Source organism: Phaethon aethereus (assembly GCF_964289735.1).
Source record: "Phaethon aethereus genome assembly, chromosome: 5".
NCBI lineage: Eukaryota > Metazoa > Chordata > Aves > Phaethontiformes > Phaethontidae > Phaethon > Phaethon aethereus.
In genome coordinates, this window is record NC_138579.1 from 47,049,466 (window position 1) to 47,076,612 (window position 27,147).

The 27,147-nt window shown below is 37.4% G+C and overlaps 1 protein-coding gene across 1 annotated transcript in view; it reads right to left on the reverse strand.

Moving 5' to 3' along the window:
- Nucleotides 1–27,147, reverse strand: part of TTC17 (tetratricopeptide repeat domain 17) — a 61,861-nt gene that overhangs the window by 20,656 nt on the left and 14,058 nt on the right. Inside the window, exons 2-16 of the mRNA XM_082001092.1 lie at nucleotides 25,007–25,096; nucleotides 23,173–23,342; nucleotides 22,045–22,156; nucleotides 20,790–20,921; nucleotides 19,996–20,105; nucleotides 19,551–19,695; nucleotides 19,029–19,168; nucleotides 18,625–18,785; nucleotides 18,198–18,310; nucleotides 16,465–16,605; nucleotides 15,916–16,035; nucleotides 14,618–14,785; nucleotides 13,988–14,065; nucleotides 11,545–11,769; nucleotides 9,158–9,344 (exon numbers count right to left, since the gene is read on the reverse strand). Of these exons, the coding sequence (XP_081857218.1) occupies nucleotides 9,158–9,344; nucleotides 11,545–11,769; nucleotides 13,988–14,065; nucleotides 14,618–14,785; nucleotides 15,916–16,035; nucleotides 16,465–16,605; nucleotides 18,198–18,310; nucleotides 18,625–18,785; nucleotides 19,029–19,168; nucleotides 19,551–19,695; nucleotides 19,996–20,105; nucleotides 20,790–20,921; nucleotides 22,045–22,156; nucleotides 23,173–23,342; nucleotides 25,007–25,096 (2,092 nt within the window). The remainder of the gene's footprint in view (nucleotides 1–9,157; nucleotides 9,345–11,544; nucleotides 11,770–13,987; nucleotides 14,066–14,617; nucleotides 14,786–15,915; nucleotides 16,036–16,464; nucleotides 16,606–18,197; nucleotides 18,311–18,624; nucleotides 18,786–19,028; nucleotides 19,169–19,550; nucleotides 19,696–19,995; nucleotides 20,106–20,789; nucleotides 20,922–22,044; nucleotides 22,157–23,172; nucleotides 23,343–25,006; nucleotides 25,097–27,147) is intronic.

Here is a 27,147-nt window from a genome sequence, read left to right on the forward strand (position 1 = left end):
CACCATATATTGGAATTTAAACAGCATTCCACAGGGACTCGATTTCATATTTTGTATTTTAAGAAAATATATTTGATAGGCTGTTTGTGTAACCCTTCACAAGTTATATTGCTTGACAAGAGCAGATTAATAGTCAGACTTGATTCATGACAATTTACAGGTTTGTTTGGGAATGATATCCATGCAATCTTCTTCCTAACTGGAGATCAAAGCAGAGACACTGAAACACTAAAACAGCAAAACAATATGTTAACTGGTCAGGTAGATATGCTCCTTATTAATCTAAGATAGCTTTTAAGTGTGTAGTAGTTTGTCTGACAGGCCACGTTTTACACTATTCCATGAAGAAGCAGAGTTGTTACTGTAAATAAGATTTAAAAAAAAAAAAAAAAAAAAATCAATCCTGGTTTTGAGGGAGTGATGAACAAGAATTGGATTAGCCTCTTTTTTGAGTCCAGGGAAGGAATACCTGCAGAAAGTTAAGTTTGACAAGAATACTGCCAACCACCCTAGCTTAGGATTCAACAGGAAAATACTCTCCTCACACTGCCAGAATAGTACAAAGCTGTAGAACAGCGCCTGCAGAAAGACTAGGAATTTTTGCAAGAATGTCCCTCCTCCCCAAAACTGCTGTGTTCAAGGAGCATCAATGTCTTTGTCCAGGGAAACTCTGAGCTGTCCTAGTTTCAGTCACTAGTAGCCAGAACAGATGATAGATTTAAAGCTTTGAGGATAGCCAGAACACAACACAAACTCACATGAACCAGGCAACCAACCTTGAAAGGAAAAAAACAAACCAATAAAGTAAACAGATCAGGGGTAGTTAAGTGCCTGGCACTCCATGGCTCAGCATGCAGTGCTCTTTTTAATTTGAGCACATGGCATTGTATGCTGCTTTGAGACAATCTCAACATGACTCATTACAGGCTGAGGCTACACATCATCACTTTAAAAGTTCTCAGATTTAAGCCAAGTGAATAGAGCTTTCAAGGTCTTTGCAAGTTGTTAGTGACATTAAACTATGCATTGTCAGTTCTCCCATATGTGGGGGACCCCACATTCTTTCTCTTCCAAACATGCTTTAACCAACTCACTAATTCAGTCTGTACAGCTTTGCTCTAAGTTGTTTGTGCAACTACATCTTCCTGGCGGTGTAGGTGGGGAATTACTATTCCTCCTAAAAAGGCTGTTTAAAATATGCAGTTGTTGGACCTGTTTAAAAAGGTCCAAGCTTTAGACAGTGCACACTATTCAGGTTCAGTAAGAATTTTTAGCAGCTACATACAAGAAACCACCACTAGCAAGAGCAGCCTCCTAAAAAGAGGTGAAGACACAGACAGTAGCAAGTGTGTCTCATTTTGTCTATATCACACAAAAAAAGCAACAAAAACATTGCAGAGAAATGTTAATACATCTGATAACTGAAGGTATCAGGTTTTGAAAAATTTAGTTGGAAAGAGAACCTTTTCCCTTCCACTCTAACCCCTGATGATCCTCCTCCTACTATATGAGCATGTAGTTATGCTGAAGTAACTGAAGGATCCAGATAACATATAACTGAAGAATCATTTGCACTATAAAGGGAGATAAAAATGGGAAATGTCATATTATATTTAGTTTAATACTGTACTGCTTTTCCTTCATATATTAATAGTTTTGTGTCAGTAAACTCTCACTGAACTGTCCTACAATTCTAAATTCCCTTCCACCATGCTATCCCCATTTCCTCAGTTACTCCTGCAGCTGAGGCCATGACTTTCTTCTCCCCCTCTGCTAGCCTGTGGCCTTCTGACCCTGGGAAGACACAGATGAATACAGAACACTAAATATTGCAGGCATACCATTCTTGACAGAACATGACACAAAGCGAGACTGATGACTGTTGAGAGAAGTTGTTAGGTACACTGTCATGCTGTAAATAGGCACAGCAAGTACGTAAGCTACCAAGACAGACTTTGCATGATGTAAAGAAATCGCCTAATGTTAGCATAAAAAGAAGCTGCAGACCAAATTCACCCATTAGCATGTTTAACAAATGCAAAAGAATGACCTTTGAGCAACTGAGATATACTTAAGACAGCACGCTTTGTTTGCTGGTTACACAAGCCTTTAAGATGCATAGTGGCTTTCCAGCAAGCAGTAGCTTGGAAGCAATGTGCATGAGCAGCGGGCACACAGCCTTTGGATACTGGTGTAGCTAAATATGCTATGTTTAGCATAGTACCACATTCTTCGATTTTTAAATTGAAGAATCTCAATCTATAAATCTCTGCATAGTTTTGAGAAGAAAAATACATGGAGCTTGGAAAAGAAAGACAGGTTGTAAAGCGAGCTTGCCATGGCACTGTCAGGCTGAGGTCCTTCACTTTCAACTTCCTTCAGCCGCTCAAGAAACACTAGACACAGCCTTTTCAGGGAAAGATCTGATTTATACATCTGGCACCCAATCAAATAAATAGTAAAAAGTATCAAAAAGCCTGCATCTGGTCAACTATCTCCCAGATCACAGCACTGAAATTCTAGGAATGCCATGATTATTGCAGCAAAGGGGAATGGTAGGAACTGCTTCTTCCTTCACTGGGCAAGTGGTGCAGAAACAGTAGCACAAAACTGAAAGAATAACTGGGTCATGTTACTCCCACAGAACACATTCTCACATAAGATTTCTCCAGGATCTCCCAGTCAGAGGCACTGTCTAACATTTGCTGACCCCCCCAGCCCCTAGGGACGTCTGCCTCCAACAGGACAAAAAGCAGTCCTCATTCTCTGCATCTCCCACCTGCCTGCATTCAGTAAGATGTTTTCATTCTACACAAGCAAAATTTAACCTCCTCTTACTCCTTTAGCACTGCAGAGCCCAAACACGGTGACCTAGATTCCACTTGTGCAGCATCAACAGATCTTTCAGGTGGACTGACGCTACATGATCTCCGTTGCCAGAGATGCTTGAGGGGGAGAAATAACCCAGCTTGATTTTTAGGTCCCAAGTGGAACTTGCAGAGTGAACAGCAGGCACACGGGTACATGCATGTGTGCAGGGGGTCGAAATAAGCAACTGTGTATTTCACTTCAGATGGTAACATTGATTTTAGAACCGCTGAAGTTTAAGACAGAACCCGCTTTCTCTATTGCTACTATTAAATGACAATGCAAACATTTGCCACGATGTGTTTGAGAGCTCCGACAAGCTGTTTGCATGCTTCATAGAATTCTGCTTGTTCAAAAACCCTGCCAGGGTTGACTATTCTGTTTGTACAGATGAACTTTCCCATAAGGCAATGGAGAGAGAGTAGAAGCAACAGAGAAATGAATGGTCACAGATCCCATCCCTTTCATTAATATAATCAGATAAATAAGAGTAATAACATTTGTGGTAGTCTAAATACGGCTCGGAAGCACTCAAGTATTCCGCCTTTACATGATACACAAGTCAAAGAAAGAAAAAGCTGAATTTTAAACATACGGTAGTGTTCAGTTTGAAAGCCCATACAATTGGTATAGATTCTGGCCTTCTGCTTCAACTAAAACAAGATTAAATTCTGAGCTAGGCTCAACACCCTTCACACCAAGAATAAACATCCCCTCCTTCCACCTATTAACACTGTAAATGATGAACATTCCTTGGAGGAACAAGACACAGCAGCTTGAGGAGGAGTAAACTGAAATGCTATTACGATAAAAACGGCTAAAAAGGATCTCATGCAATAGCAAATGCAAAGAAAATTTAGCAGCCCCTTGCTGGGACTATCAAGTCAGTCAGAGCTTCTAGGGGATCTCCAAGTAAGTGAAAGGTGCATTTAAAAATGCCAAGTATTTCACATGTCTACATTTTAACACACTATTTTAAAGAAAAAGTATGCGAAGCTTTTGCTTAGTGTTTGTGTATCTGAAATCGCTACAAGGAACATGAAGCGATTGCAGCTGTTAAGTTAAAGTCAGAGGCTTAAACTGTGATGTTGATTTAAGCAAGTTATTTAATCTGTCCGTAAGCTTACTATTAAGAGTTCCAAGCAGAGATCCTCTTTTCAGGTCAACCTCTCCCCTTCAGGTCAATTTGATTAAAGGTCTAAGTTTATTAACTTCTTAAGAACTTAAGTGCTAGGGGACAAAGGAAAATACATACACTTAAAAGATCAAATACCTTTTCCCCATGTTTTATTTTAAGAGGAGGTAGATGAAACAAAACCAGACCTTTGATTTCATGTGGTATAGGGTATTTGTACCACGAGAGGGCACTAAAACCATACTTAAAGCGGATCATTAAGCTAGTTCTGTATGTATACAGCAACAAGTCATAAAGGAAGTATGCACTGCTTTCACAAACACACACACTACATAAAAGCATTCAGACATCCTGATGGCATGCACATACATTCATAATGTATGAATGCCTCTACTTCCAACAGAGCAGCACAAAGCTTTTTGTAAAAGCATTATCCTGCCAAGTAATGAAAGACAGCGAGACTAAAAGAAACGTGAAGCTTCAAAACAAGTTGTGCTTCCTGTTTTGAATACCATCAGTCTATTGAAAAAGTTTAAGATTTTGAATTTTGATCTTGTCTAAAAGAATGGGAAGTGCACGAGCTCATAATGAATATGAACTGTCAGTCAGATAAAAATATTTTGAGTACAAGTGACTTCTGCTTGTCCAGCAGCAATTCTGTTTACGCACATAAGATAAAGTCCTATGCAACAGCAATTAACAAATTGGCACGTTTCAACAGCCAGCTGACCATCACACTAAAAATATGCTTCTGGTATATTGCAACCTTTTTAATAAGGCTTGACAACATCTGAATGTTCACATCAGCCAATGAAGTGCCAGAGGAACAATCTCTTAGGCATTAACTGGATATTCCTCTACAGACCTTACCATGTGAAAAAAGCTACTTGCAATTTTTTAAGCCATAAAAACGTGCAAAACAAATCCTGGCAATGAACCACTTCAATAGCATAACACTGGCTTTCTCTATGGGCTTAAGGAGCAGCACAGAGCCAAAGTATCTTGTTTCTGCAGCTCAAAGTTGACCATATTTTTCACATTAAGTTTTTTACACTTGTCATGCAAGTCTCTTTGTCCTATTATTTGTGTGTCAGATATGGCTGCTTAGGTGTACGTCAAGCAACATAAAGTTTCTGCTACTTAACATGCTTCCGGAACTGACTTGGCAGTAACGTAAGAGTTGATTGTGCAGTAGCAACACCCTTAACACCGCCAAGTCACCTCTAGAAGGACCACCACAGGATAATCCCATAACAATGAAGTCTCCCAACCACTTTGTCAGTCATTTGGGACGAAGGCAGTATGTGAGCTGTCGGTCCAAGTAATGGAGGCACATGTACCACTGCAGCACTGTTGCTCTATAGCATCCATATTAGCTGCTACTGACTGAACTCCTGCAGTTGCCTAAAATACATGTCATACGTGATACAGTTGTACCAAATTTTGGACACTTCACCCATCTCCTCCGTAAGAAAAATAAAACACCAAAAACCTATGCAGATTTAGAAATCCTTTTACAATGAAAACAAACATTTATATAAACTTCAATATAGGATGCAGAAGTTAAATAGAAAAGTGTTGGTGTAAAGTTTTTAATTCCTCTACTCACATGCATGAAGTGACTTGGGTTTGAAATATAAATTTCTATCTAGAAGAGAGGTAAGTTAAAAAAAAGAATAGTACCAGGCAGCAGTACAGACAGGAGCATATAAGCAAGCACCCAACAAGTCAGCATTAGTGCATCACACTTCCAAAGTCCTATGCTAACAGCAAACGTCCCAACATGCTTGAGAGAATTCCTATTTCACCCCCTTGAGATATACACCAGGCACATACTGTAATCAAAAATCAGACTATAAATTCAGATTTTTGATACCATATTCCATCCCATGCTAGCATATAACTCCCACTGACCATTTGTTGGATTCTGCCGATGGCTCACGGCAGCAGAGCAAGGAACTCCGTGTCTCGCTAGTTAGTTCAGTTCTTGTGAATAAAGGCTTTTGACAGGCGAAGCAAAAAGACAGCTATCATGGGCCTACAACCCAAAGCACAGGCAGCACTACTGCTGTTACTTTCAGAAATACTAAATGAATGCTTATCAAAACAAGATATTAAAACCAGAGACAACATTTGACATTCTAATTTCTTGGTAAATTTTTCAGCATAACACATCCATCTCAAGGGAGATGGTTATAAATAGTTATGACATGCCATCAAGTGCATAATAACAAGAGGACAAACTAAATTCAGTATCAGGTGTCCCCAAGCAGCAACACATGATCTGAAAGGCTGTGAAAATCTCCTCAAGTAACAATCCAGTGATACTAGGATTGTCAAGCATACATTTGATCCATGTATATACAAAGGCGCTGTGTTAGCTCTATACCTAAAGTCCCATTCAGAAAGGTGTGTGAAAGTAGTGTTCAGTTTGCATCTTGTCATCAAAACATGCCTTCCAGTCCATCATGGAGCCAAACAAGAGCAGATTACATTGCTTTATCAATCTTGTAAGTCTACATGATATTAACATTTTAACAAATGCTGTAAGTGCAACAGGTAATGTTAGATATTAGCATCTAAATACAGTTTGCATTTTTAGGTTCTACGTAGTGGTTGAGTAACTATATACTATTGCGTTACGTATGTAAGGTTAACATTCAAACTTAAAATCTCTTTTCAATTGTTTTCTTTGGACTGAAGGATGAACAGAAGAATCCCAAAATTTCAGGATACTTGTAAGTGTGAAGTGTGATTTCTGGGTACGCACTCTTGAAATAATTCTGGTTTTGGAGACTTAACCTCACTTTCATACAGCCTATCAAGGTTCCCCTCAAGTCAGTTGAAGTTTAGAGTGGGGGGGAAAAAAAAAGTATTTCCCCAAACCTTATGAAAATAAGATAGGCAAATCTATCTTCCCATTTTTGAATTCTGAGTTTTGACTTAAACCACAAATCGTCATCAAGGTTGAATAAACCAGTACATTTATTTTACACTCTGCACAAGAATGTACAAAGAACATTTACACTATTTGTCAGGTTCATACTTTCAGGTTTCTTGTACTCAGACAAAAGACGACCTAGAGGATATTATAAATAGAAAGATATTATAAAAAGAAAGAAATATTAAGACAGGAAGAGTCCCAGAAAAAGGCAAAAATATAAATATAGAGTAAAATACTTAAATACTGGTATACTGAAATTTAATGAGCAAATTAACATGCTAAGGCATATTCAGCGCTCTCTTGATTTAGCAGCTTCACGGATTCCTTAACAAACAAAACTAACCTCAATGTACCAGAGGAAAATATTCATGCTCACTTTGTTAACCTGTGGCCAAGCTAGCAAAAAAAGGAAAGATAACACTTTTCTTATGAGCACTTTTGATACGGGTTTCTCCTCACATTCATGAAGCACAAACTCCCTAAATAGCATATGCAGTAATAGTTGACCTCAGAATGAACATCCTGGATCAGGAATCAATGCAAACAGCAGCCAAGAATCAGCCAAACTAGAGGAGTCTATTTTTTAAGTATTACAAGTTCAAGGAAGAAAAGCATACAAAAGAAAGATGTAAAAGATCACTCTGGGGTTCAAATACAGCCATTGCTCATTACCATCTCAGTTATGTGAATATACTCCTAAATTACTTTCTGCTTAGCTTCAAAATAGAGTGGCTATCATTAAGGTTTGACTGGAACAACTTTAACCTTGTTACAGCCATTTTTAAAGAAGATCCTCATAAAAAGTAAACAAACATTGACTTTTTTCCCAGAACAGTGAAAGTGTCTCTTGTGATGAAACGTGCAAATTCCATGACTGCTTATGGTATCTGTTAGGATTTTTCAGAGAAGGGCAATCTGATGTTAAGAGATTCAATGAAAGGTACCAGTGTAAGAGTTGACATCATGCAAGTCAGTAAAAGACCCATCAGTTGGGCCATAACAACACTTATTACGCTACATTTAGCCAACCAGCATCCATTTGTCTGCACAACTGACGTGCTGTCAATCAGAGCAAAAACGCATGAGGCCATAAAAGATGGTATTATGCTAATGGCATAGTCCTGGAATTTCACCTACAATGGCATCCTCAATATTGTACCAGGAGATATGATGGCCTCTAGTCTCTGTTTAAACAGCTAATTCTAGATGCTAAGTCGGAGGAGGTTTTGCTATGTCTTTCCACTGGAGAGGGAATTAAAAGAAATAATTTAGAGGAAGTCCTAGCAACACTAAAAATCAAAAGCATTTCTCTCATGTGAAGTTTTAATTTAAAAACAAAGGAAAGATTAGATGGAAAGATACCTTAGTAACAATTTGAGAGAGAAGGGATTACAAAATCTATTCATAAATGTTCTTCAAGATTGCTCATGAGCAGCATATTAGCCATATGCAAGTACAGACAAAATACTTGAAATATTCAGTGGGATTCACTGAAATGAAAGAATCCATCTCCAAAAGCTATTACTTTTTTTTTTAATACAAGTAGCCACTAAGGACAATAAAGCATTCTAACTCAAATATTTTAAAGTATTTTTTTGGGAGAGATTGGATTCAAAGTCATTCTTACAGGTTTTTGGAGGGTTAAGAGCAGTGACCACAGACCCCATATAAAAAAAATAATGCTGACACAATATAATCTATTCTGTAAAGACCGAACACTAGAAAATGGCATCCAAAGTACTGAACACACTGAAAGGATATGAATTAAGACTAAATTGCTCTTCACCAAATTCTTCAGCTTTAAGAAAACATATCCGACTCTAAAAGTTTGAAAGGATGTACAAAGGGGCTGTTGATTAGCCTAGCAGTAGTAGTTGTGCACTTTCATAAATACTGAATCCAGCATTCCTCCTTTACCAGTAAGAGATATCAGTGAGGCTGTTAAGGTATTACTGACACACTCAGGAAGTAATTTGTACTCAGTGGCAGCCCTCTAGATATTTAAGAATTCATCCTCAAGCACTTCTTAATGGACTGTACCTTTTCCATTAAAAGCAGTGCCTCAACCTTGGTTCTTATAGGGAGAAAGCACTATAAAGCAAAAGGGAGGATCCTTGGGAAAAAAGTAGAGTAATCATGAATTTCAGGTGCAACACCCAAGGCAGACAGACACTGTTTCACTTGTGGTCCATCTTTCAGCAGCTGCTTACCACTGCACACAGATGAAGTGATGTTGTATAGAAAAGGATAAAACTGCAAACAGCGGATCATCTTCAGGCTGCTTTCACACTCCAAGCACTTGGTTGTCAAATCCAGTGCATGTCTAAAGGCCTGCAGAGCTCCGCTAATGTTGTTCAGAGCCAGATACGCATTTCCTAGGCTCAAAAAAGTCAGGGGCTGCAAAGAAAAAAGCAACATATTCCAGCACTGTTTAAAATTGAAGCCAACTAGGAAAAACCCCTGTTAATCCACACCCTCCCAAATTCATCTGGAAAGAATAGAATAAAGAATACTTCCTAAATAGACACTGCTTATTTTTAGAAGGGAGAACTAACAGCTTGATGCATTGGTGCTAAACGAAAGCTGTTTTGACATAAGGTTATGTTCAGGATTCCATCTTCCTACAATGAAAAACAGCTGTTAAATACACACAAGCTGAAATGGATTTAATACTTACTGATAACCCATCATACAGAGTAGCAAAGAAATAAACTGAAATGCTTGAAGACATTTTAGAATTATTAAAAGTCATCACAAATGTAAAAATATTACTAGTGTTCTATCAGGACAGATGCATTCATTTGTCAAGAATGTTCAGGATTTACTCCAGCAGAATTAGGTTACTGAAAACAGCAGTCACAAGAGCTTAGGGGTATACATTTATGTTTACTTTCAATTCTTTATAAAACTTAATATTTTTGTTCACTGCTTTTGGCTAGTCTTCCTAAAATATGGAGTTTTTTTAAAAGTACAAATTATAAACACTTTTTCACTGGGTACAATTTAATTAACACTTTAATACAGGCACATAGTAAAGCATTACATTTTGTTTGTTGACTGAGAAGTCTTTTACTTACACAAAGTAATTTGCTGCAATTAACAGTATAATGCTAGAATAATGACTATAATATTGTAACTTAGCAGTCATTTTTTCCACTGAAATAATTTTACATTCATTATCTGAAAATGTGGAGACTGATCAGTAGCTTAAGATTTTTCAAACTCATCTTAGCTTGTATTATTACATTCAGAAAACGTAATAATACAAGCTGCATGTAGATGTAATAATACATTATTATCATTCAGAAAAAGGTGCTAGCTGAGCAACAGGATTTTTTTTTTTAAGCTTTTGCTAATATAGCACATCCTTCACTCCCTGTAGCTATAATTCTTTTTAATTTGTATTTGCTTTCCATTATATTCCAGGAATACTATTCAAGTACAAATTCTCCTTCCAGTTTTTTTGATACAATAGGTATTACAGGACTGAGAATGCCTGAAAAAAATAGGAGCAGGCATTAGTGTAATGAGGTAGGACTCACCAATATTTTTGAAAAAAAGCCGTACTCACACAGCATGGTCCCAAGGATCCCCTGGGCTCCTCCCCTCCAAGGCTGTGCTTTCAAGTGTTCTTCTCAAGGCACGTCATTCAAACATAGTTCTTTCTATAGTTCCTTTTTGCACTCTTACCTGCCACCCAAAATGGGCTAGATTCCTATCCAGGAACAATTTTGCAATTGTTGGAAGCTGTATTGAAAAAGCTAATTCTATTTTTAGCTTTTTTACATGCTAGATCACTGAGGGCCTGGCAGGTTTAAGCTCTCTGTTTATCTAACTACAAAGGTAGCAGCATGGGAAAAAGTCACTTGAACTTCTCACTGAAGCATCTCAAATATAAGACCAAAATTAATTCCTAGAGAAAAGGTGTTGCTCCCCCACCCCCCGCCCCCTTTTCATTATTGTTCTGGCCAGTCCAGTAGTTTAAACAGTTTATACAGCAACTTTCTATGTGACATAGGTGACAACCTACAAAATGTTTATAATGTTACCTTTCAGAAACACAAAAACCTGTTTTTAATCTGTGGTTGGAAGTAAATTAATCGAAAACTAGAACACAGCTTTTCTTCTAGGTATATAGATGAAATCTAAGGACAAATAAAACTGTATAAATAAGAAGTCAAGTAGCACAGAAAGATTTCTATACAGCCAAAGATCTTGGTGACGTATGTGCTACTTTAAGTGTTTTAAAAATCAAGATACAATGCTGACAGCATTATGGATCTCCATTTTAGATGAAAATGTTGCCAAAGCACCAGGATTAGATTCCTCGGAGCCACTGCTGATAATACAGGTTTTGGGAGGCAAAAAGTCTATCATCTGTTTTAGAAGAACTTCTGCTCTAGATGTTTATATTCTCATCAACCAGCATCACCCCCAGTGTGATCAAGAACTTAAAATGAAAATTAACATCTGTTTCAAACCACAAGCTGGAAGTTAAACTGCATGCACAGGTAAGTAATCACAAGTAAGTATCATATATTTAGAAAATAATGAAGGACATTCACTACTGAACAAACGCAAAAAACCATCATCTTACCTCAGAAGCATTGATGGCCAAAGCCTTCAGCAGGAGCCTGCTGGCATCCAAATGAAGACCATAATGAATCAAGAGGTTAGCAAGATTGACCAGAGGGATGTCCTGATACTCATGTGGAGCCAAATTAAATGCTTTTTGCAAACAGGTGATAGCAAAGGTGCTATTTCCAATTGCACGCCAGTACAATCCAGCTTCATTAAGCACAAGCCATAGAGGATCTTCTGGCTATAGGAGAGTCAGGGAAAAGGATGAAAACACCCACAAAGAGGTGTCTCAGGAAGACAGAATTGCCTGCTCTTTGGTAAGAAACGAACAACCAAAACCCAGACTTGCATACTACCTTATTAACTAGATACAAATTACACTTTGCTGTGACTGCTAGCAGATCATTCAACCTGCTCTACCTTACTCAAACTGATGCGACTTACAGTCTAAACTGTAATTTAGTAGCAGCTGTTGCTCACACGCTACACATGTGACTGTTACATTATGACCGCAAAATCCCTTAAAATTGACAAGTGATAATGGTTAGCTTGCTTCAGGAAGCAACACTTGTGAGCCACTTCAGAGTCTTAAAATTACATCAATACAGATCCATAGAAATGTTCAGTGTGAAGGTCTGGCAGCTTTTAAATTGTACTTAGATGTGCTTCCAGGTCCTACATCCAACATCAAGAATTCCCATCAATTTAAGGTTTCAGAATTGTTTTTCCTTAGTTTTAGTTATCTATTTGTCTTACAGAAGTTGACAAGTGACACACTTTAGACACTGTTTAAAGATTATAAAATAGCAAGCAACAAGTGAGGGCAGGTGGAAGAATGGAGGAAGTGTCAAATATACCTTGAATGTTCCTTCCTACTCTTTTACCTGTAACAGAAAAACCAAACACTCATCCTAGAGGAGAAATAGCAAAACTTTAAAATATTGACAGGTGGACAGAGCTATGTAAAACACCCACTTTCAGATGGAGCAGTTTGAAATGGTTTAGAAACACCTACATTCTAGCTTTTAATATTTTCAGCATTCCATGCTACCCAATTTTATGAAGAGTTTAAAGCATAAAAGCAACAACTGAAATTATGTCCAATCCAACCTACACGTCTGCAGCCCAAATGCATGCATGAGTAGGAAACATGCAGCTAGGATTAAAGCAGCAAAACAGATAAGGATCTTTACAGTAGTACTGTCCTAATGCAGTACAGCTGGCATTACAGTAGTGTATTGAAAAAATTAATCAGTACAGAGATTTTCCTCCAGATTTTCAAAACAACCTCACACAGGAAGGTTCTACCTATGGTTCAATATGAACTGGAAGATACCAATAGGATAAATTACCTCTTTGTTTGGAGTACCTTACAGAATCTATAATTGTGAGAGTATTTATCACCCCTATTTTGCAATGCACATGCATAACATTACTTCCATGTAATTCAGGCCAAACTCCTCACTGAATTACACGCCATACACAGGTCTCAATGACCTTTCTCTAACTAAATCCTCAGCAAGTTATTAGCACTTTGTCTTTCCCAGTACAAAGATTCCAGAACAGGAGTGCCACAGTTGGTAAGTTTATCATTAGCAAAACACACCAGTGTTCTTACATCAGCATCTAAATGACCGAGACGTTCAGACTTTTAGCATGAAGGCAACAAAATACTACAGCTGAAAACAAAATACCTATGCACTGCAACAGTAAGACATTAGACATGTATAGGACTGTTCAGAACAGCATGACAGGAATCAACTCATACAGTTAATTCTTCTTCTTCTGGGAAGGGAGATGCACATAGTAAATGGTGTTGATTTTAGACTAAGAACAATACATACACTGCCTTGACACAACTTGTACAAGAGAGTTACTTTGAGAAATAACAGCTTGACGTGTCAGAAAGAGTCAACCTCTATCTCAATGCTTCCTGTCATCTGACTTGTGATGACTCTCAAAGGCCCCACGCAAGATGGAGGTGGCATTCCACAGGGCGTTATACAGATGTGCATTCTTCACCCCACAGTGCTAATTATCCTGACAGAAGACTGACAGAGGGTTGGTTTCTTTGGAGGGGAAGGCAAGGTAGTGGGGAGGAGGAGGAAGAGCAAAAGGCAGGACATGTAGGGAGGGTTGAAAGATGGAGGAGTAATTCCAAGCTATTTCTCAGTTAAGCAAATGGTTACTAGGATTAGCAAATATATTGTTGCTCCATGTCCTGCAGTCACAACAAGAACAAGTAACTACAGGGCTGTTTGGTCTACACTAAGCTAAATTAAATGGATACTTCTCTATATGTTTGTTTTTTACTTGTAAACATGGATTTTTAAGTTTCACCTCAGTTAAAGGCAGCAAATAAGCTTATTTCTTGCCCATCAGTGACTGACTTTAGAAGTATAACAAAAAGCCTCAAACAAGAATTCTGAATTTATCTCATGCTACAGTTTTTGACATACCTTTTTCATGGCATGATCCAGAAACGCTCCTATCTTCGCCTGTGTAATAGTTTGATTGCTGATACGAGAATGCAAGACCTGGACAACAAAGATTTTAATTTTTTTTTAAACAAATGAAGAAATTTTACAGTATATATCTACATGGGTCATTCAAGTCTCACTTTCCTAAGTCCTGCCTTTACTAAAGGGGGAAAAAACCCCCAAACCTGTTCTAAATAGATGATGTGAACATATAACGATTAAAGCAGCCAATATCTGGAAAGCAATATGAAGGACTAATCTCAGCCTAAAGTTACCAACTCAGTAGAATACAGTAGTTATTGGGAACCCCAAGCTGATTAATCATGTCAAGTGACTGTTAGAAGTTTTAAAAGGAAGCAGTAATTTCAAATAGCAAATTACATTTCCTATTCTGTGTGCTTTCGGTCAGCATTTGAAATAAGTCAGACAACAAGTCTTATGCTGAGTGACAAGTTCTGCCTTTCTCCCCTTTTTTGCAAGTACTGATCAGCTTGTCATATCAAGCAATCTTTTAAATAGCAGAACCTTTCACGTTCTGAGTAAGATTTTTAAGGCAATAGAGAGAAACACTTTAAAATAGAAGAGAATCAATACGAAAATGCCCCTTACTTGTCTTGCTTGATCATCTGGCATCTTGGATTTCAAATCCAGATTACTGTCTAGTTCCTTGACCAGTATGTTTAAAGATTCATTGTTACGAGCATCAGTAATGGAAGAACAGTCTGGTGCCTGGGTTTCTCCATGCCTGACAGTATCTGTTGGGATACTGAGGATTGGCTGGACTCTAGCAGTAAGGAGAACCAAGACAAATTAGTATCAGTGACATGCAGCACATGCTATATAAACATAAGAATCTGCTACATATCAGCTGACAGGTCTCATACTGTAGACTGACACAAGACATGAGCTGCAAACCAGGAGAATTCAAGGGCCACTCTTCCCTTGAAAACTCATTAATAAATAAGGTCTTGACTTTCCATTTTTAAGCACAGAATACCTGTAAATAATGGATAATGCAATAGAGATAAGACACAGAAGGTTCTCATATTATGCTAATAAGGACTGGATGAAGTTAAGAAAATGCTGAAGTTTTTTTAAACTAAATTTTGATTTAAAAAACATCAAGAGGTAGCCAAATTATTTGGGAAGAACATTCTAAGTTGAACATTTTTTTTCAAAGGAAGCTTCAGGACATTTGTGGATGGAAACTGTTCTTTAACACATGCTTAATACTAGAATTGTACCAACTAGGAGACGAAAGCTTTCTTACTACCACTATTCTAATGTTGAGTAGGATATTATGAAATTGCATTGATCTATGTAAGGTAGCTATTGCAGCATAGACACATTTATTTTATCCTGTGTAGTAACAAATATTACTGACTATTCCACAACTAAGCTGGTTTTCTATCTTTGTCCCAAAGGAACAAGCCAGGGTTTCCCCTTCCTAATCCTTTTTTAGTGTTTTCTACTCTTCACGAATTTCTGTTATCATAACTAAACCTAAGAGGATGTATGCAATGTACAACAGTTAACTGTAGTTATTAAATATATACTCACCTCATTCTCTCTCTCAAGGTCTTTTTTTTTTAAAAATATACCCTAGAAGACATTCCGAGTTGTGCTTAAATCCTCATTCTTTTAGTAATATTGTAGGTATTTCATGTATTGACCTTGCACAAACAGTCAGGAAAGAATCACTGTGAAATTGGATCTGATTGTTGTTACAGTTACAGCAAAGTCAACAATAAAGGAAAACACCCTCCCCTTCTGTGGAACGGCCAGAGAAAGAGATCTGAACACATCTGTGCTGTTGATTATTAACTGCATCCATCCTCTCCAGAAAGAAAATGCTCATTAAGACATTAGGGTGAAAACTTACAAATATAATTTTAAAAAATCAACACTTGCCTAAATCCCCTATTTTCAGGAGGCAGGAAATAAGTTGGCAGTTCTTCTGGATCAGGAATTTTGGGGAAAGATTTCATGCACTCTGATCGCTGAGGCCAGAGAATATGCTGTTTGTCCTAAGGGGGAAAGAAATTATTATTTTCTCAGCATTTTTAATATTCTAATTAACACGCTAATAAGAACATAAGGAGAAAAAAGAGCAGAGATCTTAAAAACTATTATGTTTCCATCTTTTTTGGAATAACAGCAGTTCCATTTTTTATCTTTACTCAGCTGTACTGCTTTATTTGCAGCAGATGTTTGCAAAGGTAGCCAAGAACCAACCCCTCTGCACTGTAGTAGAGTTTCAAATGATGAGAAACTGGTACAGAGAAACTACAGAGATACTTATATGTTGAAGAAATTCAGAATGTCGCAATGCTACATTCTCCAGTGCTGCCACACATCAAAACTGTAGCCCAAATGCTAAGAAGTTTCACATAAACAAGGCAAGATTCACTCCTTCACAACTCTTTGAAAGGGCAAAGCGTATCCTCTTCACTCACTCTATTGGATTCTACACTCCACACTGAAATGATAGAACGAGCAATAGGGGAAGACTGCAAGGACTGGCTGTGGTCGCTTTGGTTTGCATGAAGATCCAAATTCACAGAGGTCATGCTAGAAGTTGAAGAGTCTTCACCAAACTAGAAACAACAGAAAAACAATATTTAATAAGGAAAAGAGATGGTATATTACCGGCTGCATTTCTGCACATTATTTTTTTTCCCCACCATTTATGTAGTTAAGCCTCACTGATGAGCTGAAATTCGGGTAGCAGAAAGAAAAAAAAAAAAAGGAAATTTAAGCCTCTTGATCCACTCACACCATGGAAAAGTAATATTCATGTCGTAAATAAGTCAACAATGAAAACACAGGTGCAAATAACCAAAAAAAAAAAAAAAAAAGCCAAAAGGTACCAAGCAAATGCTTCTAATAGACCACAAACAAAATTTACATACCTAGACTGCATAGCTGTAGTTCAAGTGAAAGTTACTAAGATTCATGGCTTTCAGAATTATCTTTATAATCTGAATTTGTAATTATTATAATAGGAAGAACATCCAAAAAGAAAACATAACATAATAAAAATAATTATTCCTGTTTTTTAAACTAGTTGAGGGGAAAGTCCAGAACACATTCCACATTGCAAAATAAATGAAACCATAACCTTTATCAGTAGTTCTAACACAGCAGTGGTGTCGCTCGGTAGTTTTCATTCTGGATTTTCAGTATTAGTATACACCCTGCTTCCAAAACTTCTCAATATTGCTATATCTGATTTCCTTGGTGCCCTGTCTAATTCAAGATATAGAATCAGCAAATACTCACAAAACCAGGCTAACACCTTATTTTTGGGCTGCAAAAGCACTCACTAGATTCAACACCACTGAGCCCTGCTCCTCCATTTGTTAATTGCTTATGGCAGTTTTGTGCTCCTTCTGGTAGGCAAAAAGATTAAATTGGAAGCAGCGTGCAAACATTGCATAGCTTGAGTTATACGACAGTGTAATAAACAAAAGAAATTACGATCCATTTTAAGGCTGTAGAGATAAGCGATTGATACAATATTATTTTAAACACACTTTTAAGCTGTTATATTCGAATATTCTTTCCACTAAAGAATAATTCTTGTTCCATACACCACATGTACATTAGAAAACTAACTCCTTAGAAAACCTTTGCCTCTTCATTAACATTGGCTGCCTAATGTTTTTTCTTGTCCTCCCTGAAGGAAACTAAATTAGAATATTAAACACGTTATGATCCTGTTAGTGTGCCTGAAATATAGTGTATTTATTTAAGAGAAAGCTGTAATTCCTCAAGTGAGGATTCTTGTATTTCATAGGAAAAAATACTTGGCTGTTCTATGCAGTTTGAAAAAGCAAAGCAGTCAATATAGAAGTGGCTGGTATCTCATAGGAAACTAAGACTTTGGAATGAAATAAAGTTTTTCAATTCAAAGAATTCTAACAGATCTCTTTTCTAAGTAAAAGAAAGTCTTATATAATAAACTCGCTCAATTTCTATAATCCACAGTCTATCTCAGCTTGTATTACTAGCAAAAGAAACTATCATTAAATACTTTACACTCTAGAAAACAGCCTAAATGATTTCTCACTATAATTACCACACACAAACCATAACCCATTTGTCAAGCCTCAAAAAAATTGAACTATTTTGCTAAAAAGGCAAATGGAATGCAACTGAAAGCAGTGATACCAATTCACAGACAAACCTGAACATATTCCACATTTTCAAAAATGTCTCCGCGGTGATAACGAACAGGCTGGTCCCACTGACAGTGCAAGCTATGCTGCTGGTTGCCCAGTCTACAGATCTGATGGTTCCCTGCAGAGCACAAAACATTTTTTTCTACTGTGTAAGTGCTATTTTGAGGTGACAAAGACAGCATACAGTCAATCTCTCCGGCCCCAATTTGGTCAACCCTTTTTATTTATTTAATCAGCACAGAGTAAACTCTGTCTTTCAAAGACTTAAAAAAATGCTGTTCAAGAACATATTGCAATCCCTTGTTTTAATAAGAACCACACAACAGCCACACAGGGCCTTCTTAATGTATAAAGAAGTTACGCCCTGACATTAATTTGAATATGTGCAATTTCTTCATCACTGTAATGAATGTGAACTCTGAAAAGTTGTACCTAATTGAGCTTCTTTTGCCATCTGTGTCTCGTGAATGATGTTCCTCAAGATTTGTTCCTCCTGGATGAGCTTGTACTTGTCTAAAACATCTTGTTGCCTAAGGTAATGGTCATGCTGCTTCTGATATTCCTTCAATTCATTTAATGTTCGCTGAAGTGATCTTGAGAATTCAAGAGTAGAAAAGATTTACTTTGAATGCTTTTTAAAATATCAGCTTTTCCTACAGTGTTGCACATTTTCAACTCTGGGTTTCTTAAAGTATTCTTATGAACGATTTTATTGCACAGTCTAAGAAATACAGAAAGTTGAAAATCATTATTCTATTTGAAATACAAATAATTGCTGCAAGAGAACAATAAAAGTGAGATTGTATGCACTGCCACTAGGATGCTGCTTTAGTTACCTATGCTGGGCTTCCAATTTTTGCTCAAGTTTTTGCTGACATAGGACAGCATGCTTCCTTTTTACAGCTTGCTCAAACCCTGGTTTGGCCTGTAGAGCATGATCATAACACAGGACTGAGTGGTTGTACTCTCCAAGCATCTGAAGAATGACCGAGAGAGAGAATTAGCCATTGGTTGGTAAAATTTAATAAAAAAATATTCAATGTTTAAGGAAGTCATTAACTCAAATGTTAATTGGTGGTAGAAAGCAGCCTGTCATTGCTGAAACTCAAGCCACTATATCTGCTAAAGAAATGCTGCAGGAGAATTTCCCCGGAATTTGTTTCCAAGTGCAAATAAAAATCCTTGCTGAAAGACAGACTTTTGGATGAAAATATCTTGACAGGATCTTAAACATTAAGTGTGAAATGCATGTGGAACACAAGATACATTGTAAATGAGTAAAGCATTACAAGTCAAGCCAGAAAGATTAAATAATATTCAGTTTTCTACAAGCCTTGGAAAATAAAGATAGTATTTACTGCATATATATTTCCCAAAGTGTAATAGCTGGTAAAGAAGTCACTGTAATCCAGAGCTGCATGAACCACAATAGCTGCATCTGCGGAGAAGTGAGCCCGGTGCAGAATATTTGCCAAATTTACCAATGCAATGTCTTTATTTTGCCTAAAAGAAGAAAAGAAAAGGAAAAGAAATCGTCAAAAACAGACGTTAAAAGAAGGTCAGACTGTGTAAGACTTGTGCATAAGGATACATTCATTCTTCAGCCACATATTTAACATGTAATTTGATAGGAAAATGTATAAATTGTATGTGCTATACTAGGCATATACAAAGACTAAGGACAAGTACCATGGATTATTCCTTAGGATACTTAGAAACTAAAACCTTTTTACTAATTAGGATAACTTTTCTCGTTATCCTAATCTAGTAATTTGAAAAGAAATCTTCAGTAGCAATTCTTACCTCGAAGAAAAATGAAGGGCACGCATGGCACATTCTACTACTTGGTATGGCTCGTTCTTTATTCGCCAGTAAAAAGAAGCCATATTATAGAGTACCCAGGAAGAAGAGTTCTGCAGTAAAGAGAAACACATGAACTATACTAACTACTAGGACATGAACTAAAAGGTTAATCAGGGCTTTAATTTCTATGCTGTGGAGAGCTGAGCACCAAACCTGCTCTAAGGAAGGTTTTTCCTCCTCTGGAAAGCTGCCATTTATCAATAGTTGTGAATGTTCAGGAAGAATGAACTAGCATATAAATGTATTAAGGAAACAGAACTTCTGCCTTTCAGACAGGTAAAAATTCAAAATGAGATGAAATGCGAAGTAATGGTAGTTTAAGCATCAGTACCTTAGCTGGAGTTCAATGAGAGTTCCTGTATTTTGCAGGAAGGCATTGAATAAAAACATACACATATCAGTACTATTGTTTCTTCTTTGTTCTTTAAGTGCCTGCATTTTCGTTTAAAAGCTGTTATTAAACAGAGCAATGAGTGTGGCTTGCCAGACCACACAAATGCATGAGTCATTAAAGATGACAGTAAGTATCTATTTACTGGCTTTGCTGATGCCTTCTTCTACCTCTGCTTACCTAGCAGAAAATGTTTTTAGTCTGCCTTTTGTAACTGTAACGTAAACCAAAAATATATGTGCAAAACTAGTATTGGATCTGATTGCATGTACCAGGCATATCTAATCTCTGGAGACCTTTCTAGCACTCTTTTTGTGTGTACAGTAAGATTACAGTTTCATACCTTCATTAGCCCATCATAAATACGATGACCTATTTCCTCTATACTTCTTCCCAGCCTCCGTGATAAGTATGTGAAGATTGGATCTTCTTTAGGTAACAAGGGTGCGGAAAGATTAACTCTTTCTTGGACACCCTAAAATAAAAATTGAACATAGGCATTTGCTGACACTTTAACTAAAAGTAGGAGAAATATACACAAGAGCATGACTCCCAGGAAAATTTGCAGCTTGGTTATTTTACATTCCTATCATCCTTTTGTATCAAGATCTTACGGACTTGACAGGATAATGTCACCTTTGCCAAATGAATAATATATATTATTATACATAGGCAAACACCAGAAGCAGCCAAAAGCAGCCTCTGCTTGTGAATGCTATAGGAGCACTCTATATCTGGCAGCTATTGATTTCACTAATGACCACCGAAGCACTTGACTCATATTTGTCAGGTTACATGCACACTATGAAAGTATCCCTACATTTCTTCTCTTTCTTCCTTCTCCAACAACAAACATACTTGTTTCAAAAGTACATCCAGATCCAGGAACAGAGCTAGAAAACTTCAATTCCTGTTCTGTTTGTAAGAAAATCCTTATCTGTACATGAAAAGTTATTTTAAAGACTTGTAAATAAAATAAATATCAAGATATAGGCACTACAGCTGCATCTGCATTAGAAAATCTGCTCATATAATACTGTTGACAAAACCAATTTTTGCACCACACTTTCACTATAACCTTTCTAAGACAGATGAACTTTGCACTAGTAAAGAACAATTATCTCACCCTCTGGGTTTGGGCTTGGCATTCAGATACCAAAGAGAGAGTCATGTATATTAGGGGCTACTGACAAGCCTACAAACAATTTTCTGACCCTGAATCTTCACACAGTTGAACGACCCTGTTCAGCGCACACTGATTTTCAACTGAAACAATTCACAAGTTAGAAGCATTTCCAATGAATGCTACCATTTTACTAATGAAACGTGTTATGAAAACAAAATACTCCATTTTCCTAAAACCACTCTCTAAAGTAAGGCAAACAATAACAAAAGAGAAACAGGATCTGCGTAACTGACTGACCTGTCTTCCTACAAGCAGGTACTTTAATTGGGGCACAACTGTGGTTTTAAAAAAAAAGTCTGAAACAGTCTTGAAATATTACAATACCTTTCAACCTTGACTGAGAACTGCCAGGAAGAGTTTTCTACTCCTCTCCCTGGTTGAGAAAAAACCATACCTGCATTTGCTCACTTACCCGTAAGTGCTGAAAAGCATGAATGCTATATGGAAGATCTAGAACTTTTGTACAGTCTGGCTGCTGCAGGTCTGGAGGCACCGGCGACTTTGTGTCTATATAGTCTTCAGGGCTGAGGATATAACAACATAACACAGCAGACTCCAGATTAAAATACTGCTAAAGTTCATAAAAGACAGTATTGTAGTTGACAGACACAGTATTCTGACTGGACCATTACAAAAATCCTCTGTTTGAGCACATTAGACCATTTCTGATGTCTTCCCAGGTTTCAGTTGTATCAGGATGTCATCACTATAGGATAAAGTAAATAAATTTCTGTCTGCTTTAGAGAAAACATCAACATTTGGATAGCCTCCAAAACGTATCAGCGTCAACCTAGTGTATCACTACTATGATTAATGATCTATTTGCCAGGCAAATGGCAATGCATGCAGATTAGAAGACTCTTGAACTAAAACAAACAAATCCCAAGCATTAGCGAGAAGCCCAGATGAAGGTATCTGAGGATAAAATGAATCTTTTCCCAGTTCAAGTCATTATCTGATTACGTTAAAAAAATAAAACTAGAAAAACAAAACAGTCAGCCCTGAAGATGAATTACCAATGAAGCTGAATGTCAAGCAGACTGTCCACACATCCTTTATTTACTTAACACAGCAATATGTGTATGACCAGAAGGTTCAACAGCTTCATAATCAACAGAATTTCATTCAAATTTAAGTCAAGACAGTTCCCACTACAAGAAATGTATCTAGCGCAAAACACTCAAAGCACACTCAGGCAAATTCAACCTCCTTCCACATGATGCTCTTCAGTTTAATTCACATGTCTGGTCACATCAGTATAGAGTTACAGTGGTGGAACTGATTGGGAGGCTGGGAATAGAATGGAGAAGTTTCAGGGTAGGGCTCACATGGACAGTTTCGAGGAGACAGCATTTTTGTGTTGTACCCTTTCGTAATTAGTGGCAGAAACTGTTCCAATTTTCTTTCACAATAACACAAAATAAAACAACTGTCATATAAAGAAGAACCAGTGATAGTATTTTTCTTCTTAATTGCATTAAGAGGTTTTGTTGATTTTTTTCATTCAATAAAAATCTTAAAATACAAAGCATTTTATTACCGGATATCTTTGCTCTCTAAGGTGATGTACGTGCCATCGTATAGATCTAGGTCCCCCAAGGGCACCTTTGCTTTAATGCAGTCCGGATCCTCTTTATTATGCCTTTGTTCCAGCCCTGTGTCTCTGTCCTCATTTTCCTCTATATGAATCTTTTGAGCAACTAACTGTTTCTGTAGGAATAAAAAAAACGGAAATAGAAGAATGTATACTGATGAAAGCAAACTGTATAGTTGCTGGGAGTTGAACAGTCCAACTTTTTCCTTAAAATAAAGTCCATTTGAAGAAAATCTAACACACTTTTTTCAAATTTTGGGAATATTTCCCTCTGTGGGGGAATATCCCATCTTTGGGATATTTTTTGATTTAGATGGAATATAAATATTTTCATTAGAGATAATATGACTTGAAGAGGCCCTTATTTCTCCTGCTGTACCTAAGAAGAGGGCTAATAGCATTCCAAATTCGTGGCAGGCCATTCAGAAAAAGAAATAATAGTTGTTAACAGTACATCAACTTTTCCATATTTGGACCCATTTCCTCTACTGTAAGACCTCATGGAAATAATACCAGAGATTGCAAACAAAATGATCTTCTTAACCATCCAGCACGCTAAGTACAACTGAGGTAGCAGGCTAATGCAAGAATCAAGACTAAGAATAATTTCTATAGATCAGCTTATGATGTGCCTTAGGAGCTACCTTTCACCCTATAATGTTCATAGGTATTGATTACTATGACCAGTCAATGGACTAATGATCTGTCCCAGCACAGTAAGCTGTATTTAATTCTCACCTAGATCTGCAAATTGAAAACCCATTAAGTATCATAGGGATTTGTAGGTGAAAAGAGAAGAAAATGTGCATTTTTAATTACAGCCATACACATTTGATAACATGCTACTATGCAATACTAGAGATATATACAGTAGTAGCAACCTGTGCAAGATCTTACAATAGGTAATTTCTGATGAGAGTTATTTGTATGCCACAAATTGTACATTAGTCACAATTTAGACACAACCTGTGTCCTGAAAAGCTTACAACTGTTGTTCCAAACATAGCTACAATGTACATTACCACAAAAACGAGTATACCTTGATGAGAAAGACTGGCTGAATACAGTCACATAAGGGGCAGCCCAGCTTTGTTCCCCTCCCTTCCATTTCTCCCATTCACCTAAAGCTACCTCTGGTGCTCATCTAAACTCCCAGTTAGCTAGTTATGATGATCTGAAAAAACCAAAGCTGGCACAAGAGAAATAAGTGCATAGCCAGAAAAAAGGCTGCGAGCCGTTAGCTTGCTCAGTCCACATTATATTTAAACTTTAGTTTAAATTATCAGTTTGAAGTTCATTAAAGCCCTTTTCAGAAGCATGTTTTCAGACTCTTTTTCAATAATAAATGAGTTTCAAGAAAAACAGAGGTGACCTGCTCTCTGATGTGTCCTAGGAAAAGCAATGGAATGAATGGCCCGACAAAGCCAGGGAAATTCATGGCCTACAGGCTGTACTCTAAATAGCAGCTATAACAAATCTAAGACAACACTTCTACAAATAGTTCTGGAATAGTAGTCAGCTGCAGAATCCAGTACCTAAATTACTTTACTTAAAAATGTTACTATTTATGGATATCAACAGCAAATGATGCAGCTGAGGACAATGATAACCAGTTGAGCAAACCTGAGGCACAAAATTCTTGAGCTCTAAAGAATTCTTCATCTTTTCACTGAAGCACAATTATGCCAATAATGACTTCTGTTCCCCATCTACGTCACTAAAAAGCTTATGAAAAAAAATTCTGTGTTTTCAGAAATCAGTACTTAACATTTTGCTTTACCTCCAGTTCTTTGAGGTAGTTAACCGTTGTTTCTTGTCTCATTAGTATTACCAAATCATGTGGGTTCCTCAAGTTCATTGGTGAATCCACCTGCAAGACATTTCAACAGTCCATAAAGTAAGACATTCTCCTAATTAGAGTAATTTTAAAAGGTAAGAAGTTATGTTCATTCAACTACAGTTTGTCTGTTCAGAGGATTTCTGTCCACTCAGCATTCATAGTATGTCCATACTTTAAATCTGTACTGCAAACAACATTGTGATTTGAGAATCCAATTCAAACCACAGTTTAATTTTAAACCTATTCCAGTTTATTCAGGCACACAAATTCTAAGCATAAGAGGCAAGTAAATTTCTCACAAAAAAAAAATTACTAAGAGTACCTACTGCTGAAATACTAGATACCTTAAATTGCAATCGCAAAAACTTATTTTCTTTTACAGCTTTTAAAAGTCCTCCGTCATATCCCTCAATAGGCATAAAGTACCTCAGCTTCAAGTCAACTCCTCCATGCAATCAATTTAACACACTGGCCTAGAGTTAAGATCTATTGCCTTTAAGATTAAGTAGATGAACAACATCAAGACACAAGCAGATGATGACTGAAAACTCTCGTTATAGAAGTCCAAGCTACAGCTTCCACAGCTACACAAAGGAGTTAGCAGCTCAATGAAGAGTGACATTATGGGTAAGTCACAGACAAGAGTGGTTACATGCCAGACCTTTACTGGTCCCTAACTGGGCTCAGTAAGCTATGGCACTCCACAGATGAAATACCCCAGCCTTGTCCTCATGCCAAATTAATTCTGCTGCCTGAGTGAAGGAAAGTCAATACAGTCGAGAAGGTGGTGTGTGAGCAGCTGAGCTGATCCAAAGGCTCACCACAGCTGAAAGCCTTACCTCCAGGTTTCAAGCCCTGTTTCCTCCACTCTGTCAGCATGATACCAGTTAGTCCTAAATGCCAGCTTTAGTGCCCACCAGGCTCTCTTGTGAGCTAACCCAGACTCAACAGTTGAAAAGGATATAATCCCCTATTGGTTGCTTTATCTGAACTAGTAAATTAAATTAGCTCATGGAGGATTCAATGAGTATGAGAACAGAAGCAAGGAAATGGACATGAGTATGTGATGACAGGATGAGAGGAAGGAGGGTGACAAGGACAGCAGGATCTCCCATTTTTGATGTAGCAACTGTTATGGTAGATGACCTACACCAAGATGTTCCTGGATCCGCTCAGTTTCCATTCAAGCTTTCAGGATACAGAACTAGCTACTACATAAAGATGTAAGTAGTACCTGTGTGTTAGCACTGATACCTCTACATGGGCTGTCCAGCCCCATGAAATCTGTCCAGACTTGGTGACATTATAATTTAATGGAAAACTCTGCCATATATACGTGTGCAAGGAAACCTCCTGAGCTCCAGCTCTTCATTTTTGTCAATTTGCCAAACACCTTGGACACGTTTCTACAACTCTCTCTTATTGCAGAGAACTGCATCTCCAATAGGACAACAGCAAATTTCCTGGTGATTTAAATGTGTCCTGTCAACAGATTAATCCTTGGGCCACGTTCTCTTGGCTATAATATAAGAAGATCAATCTACTTTCTTTGGTCTACTGACTGTGAAGTCTGCGTTCCCTGCAGGCCTCCCTACTGAGTAAGGATCCTATCCTCTAAGTTGAAAACACTTGTTCCTTTTATCCACACCCAGCTCAAAAACCCCCTAAGGGTGGTTTTGGCTACATTAGGCTAAGTATTCCCTTCCAAATCAAAAACTGAACTGCTTCTTTTAGTATGGAGCCGTTTTGGCAGATGGCTACCTACACAGTCCAGATACTTACGCAATAACTCATTTTCTGCCTTAGCAAATTAATTCAGATGCATAGAAAATAATAGGTGCTACTGACACCAGTTAATTTTTACACTATTAATTTGGAGATTATGGATTTAACTGTTGCCAATAAAGGTGACCACGTATCCACAATGATCCAGAGAACCACAGGAAATACCGTATCAAAAAAAGTAATGATGTTGTTAGTTGAAGTACTGAAGTCCACAGAATTTTACTTACAGTCATATTTCTTATTTCCTCCTATGGGCCCCACCTCACTTTGAGCTAGTTGCACACAAAACAAGTTAT